Source organism: Micromys minutus (assembly GCF_963924665.1).
Source record: "Micromys minutus genome assembly, chromosome: 3".
NCBI classification, from domain to species: Eukaryota; Metazoa; Chordata; class Mammalia; order Rodentia; family Muridae; genus Micromys; species Micromys minutus.
Genome location: NC_137972.1, coordinates 11,577,738 through 11,579,697, shown reverse-complemented (window position 1 = coordinate 11,579,697; position 1,960 = coordinate 11,577,738). Strand labels below are relative to the sequence as shown.

Genomic DNA, 1,960 nt, shown 5'->3' with positions numbered 1-1,960 from the left:
AATTTCCCTTCCTCTGCCACTTCCCCAGTGCTGGGACATTTTCGTAGCAGGACTTTCAGTGTATCGTATTTCTTGAGGTTATAGCTTTGAGGGGTTCTATCTAAGCAATTGATTAGGCCAATTGGATTACTTCTTATGGGAGGGACAACAGTACATCTTTATAAGTTAGACTCTCATGGGCAGTGTAGAGCCCTGTTGTAGTCCAGGGCCAGACACAGAGTTCACATTTCATTCTTTTGCTTTATCCCCAAAGTCTTATATCAAAGTAGATCAAACTAATTCAAGGAAAGTTTAAAAAAAAAGAAAGAAAGAAAAAGAAAAAGTCTATGAACAACCATACCAGGAAGAAACTATCCTCTCCCCCATGTTCCTTTTTGTGAGTCATGGTCTCTCTAGATAGTTGTCTTAGAATTCAACATGTATACCAGCCTGGCCTGGAACTCTCAGAGCCCCACTTGCCTCTGCTGGGGTTAAAGGCATGCACCACTATACACAGACTGAAACAGCCTCCTCTTACTGGGAACCAGCAAAGCCCTGCTACCCAGCCTTCCTCCTCTCCTAACTTTGAATCTTAAAGTGTAATTATGCTGCTTCCTCCCTCTTCTGTGGCATTTCCAGCTGTGGTGTTTTTCTTTTCTTAAAGTTAGTGTGTTACCAGAGAAACCACCAATGGGATTCAAAGGTGAGTATGAGACAGAGGGTTCATTTTCAACGGCCTCCACCACTGCTAATGCCCAGACAGAAACTCAGCAATGTTTCCCTGTTCTACCTTCCCTCCTAATTACTTCTGTTCCTATTTCAGTGAAAGCCCAGAGTCATGTCTGCTGGAGTTTGAGCAGCGTTTCCACCCTTGTCAGGACTTTAGCTTGGTGTCTTTATAGAATTCTGCTCTCTCCATGGTCAAGCCCAAGCTTTGTGCTCATTTGGATTCTGCTTTGTTTAACAGGGCTGAAGTTTATTTGTTGGAGAAATGTCTTCTGAGTCAGAAAAGGGTAAAGAGAGACTGTCTCAAGCTGCCCAGCTCTTCTTCTTCCACATACGAGATCTGGTTTCCTTCATAAATAGGTTCGTTGAGTTGTTTAACCTCACCATGAATACTCAGATCCTCCCCATGAGTCTGAACGAAGAGAGCTGCATTAAAGATTTCTTCGAACAAATAATCAAAAATTTTAAAGAGATGCAGCTGATGTTGCACGTAAAGCACAAAGAAACGAACATGGAGCCTTTGTGTTCCAAGGTGGTGACTGCTGTGACATCTGCCATGGAGAAATGCGCCAACATTAGTCCTCACCACACGGCGGAAGTGGAAGAAATGCTCAAAAGCATCCAGACATCAGGTGCGATGGTCACAAGTCACATTCTTGTGAGTCTAGAAACTTCTTTCTCTCTCCTGATGCAGTTTCCTATCATGGGTCTTCGATTAAGTGACTTCTATAGCGAGGAGACCAAAGAGCAGTCAGATGCCACCACATCTGAAGAGAGCACGAATCCAGAACATCCCAAAGCCATTACAGAGGAAGCCTTGAAACAGCTACAAGATGTGCTAAGTACCGAGAATGCCCACAAGCCGGCAGAAGCAGCCGCAGATGAACTGGAACAGTTTGTCAAGTCCATAGAGATGACTTTACAGGTTCTCCAGAAATCCATAAAGACCATGGAAGGGAATATCTCTGTACTTACACAGGTTCAGAGCAAGTAGATGAAAATGTGCTCCTTTCTGAATGAAAACCGACTTGAATTCTCTAAGTTTTCATGGTACTGTGTCCATTGCATTGATGCTATGTATTCGGTATGTTAGAACCCGAGGGCGGAGTCATTACTTGGCATCCAGTTACCTGTAGTTCTGCTTTGTTAAAAGAAAAAGGAATAAGCAAAGAAAGCCGGCTTGGTATAGCAGAGACTAATAGAATGTCCTGTTGTAAGGATCGAGGCAGCATTCCACTTGGGGAAGAGTTCTAAA

General features: G+C 43.5%; 1 protein-coding gene across 1 annotated transcript; it reads left to right on the top strand.

Annotated features, from left to right (window-relative positions):
* Positions 1 to 970: 970 nt before the first annotated feature.
* Positions 971 to 1,699, top strand: LOC308419175 (uncharacterized protein C12orf60 homolog; the record flags this gene model as incomplete). Its single annotated transcript, XM_080914795.1, has 1 exon — positions 971 to 1,699. The coding sequence occupies one exon, from the start codon at positions 971 to 973 to the stop codon at positions 1,697 to 1,699; it is 729 nt and encodes a 242-aa protein (XP_080770921.1).
* Between the last annotated feature and the right edge of the window lie 261 nt (positions 1,700 to 1,960).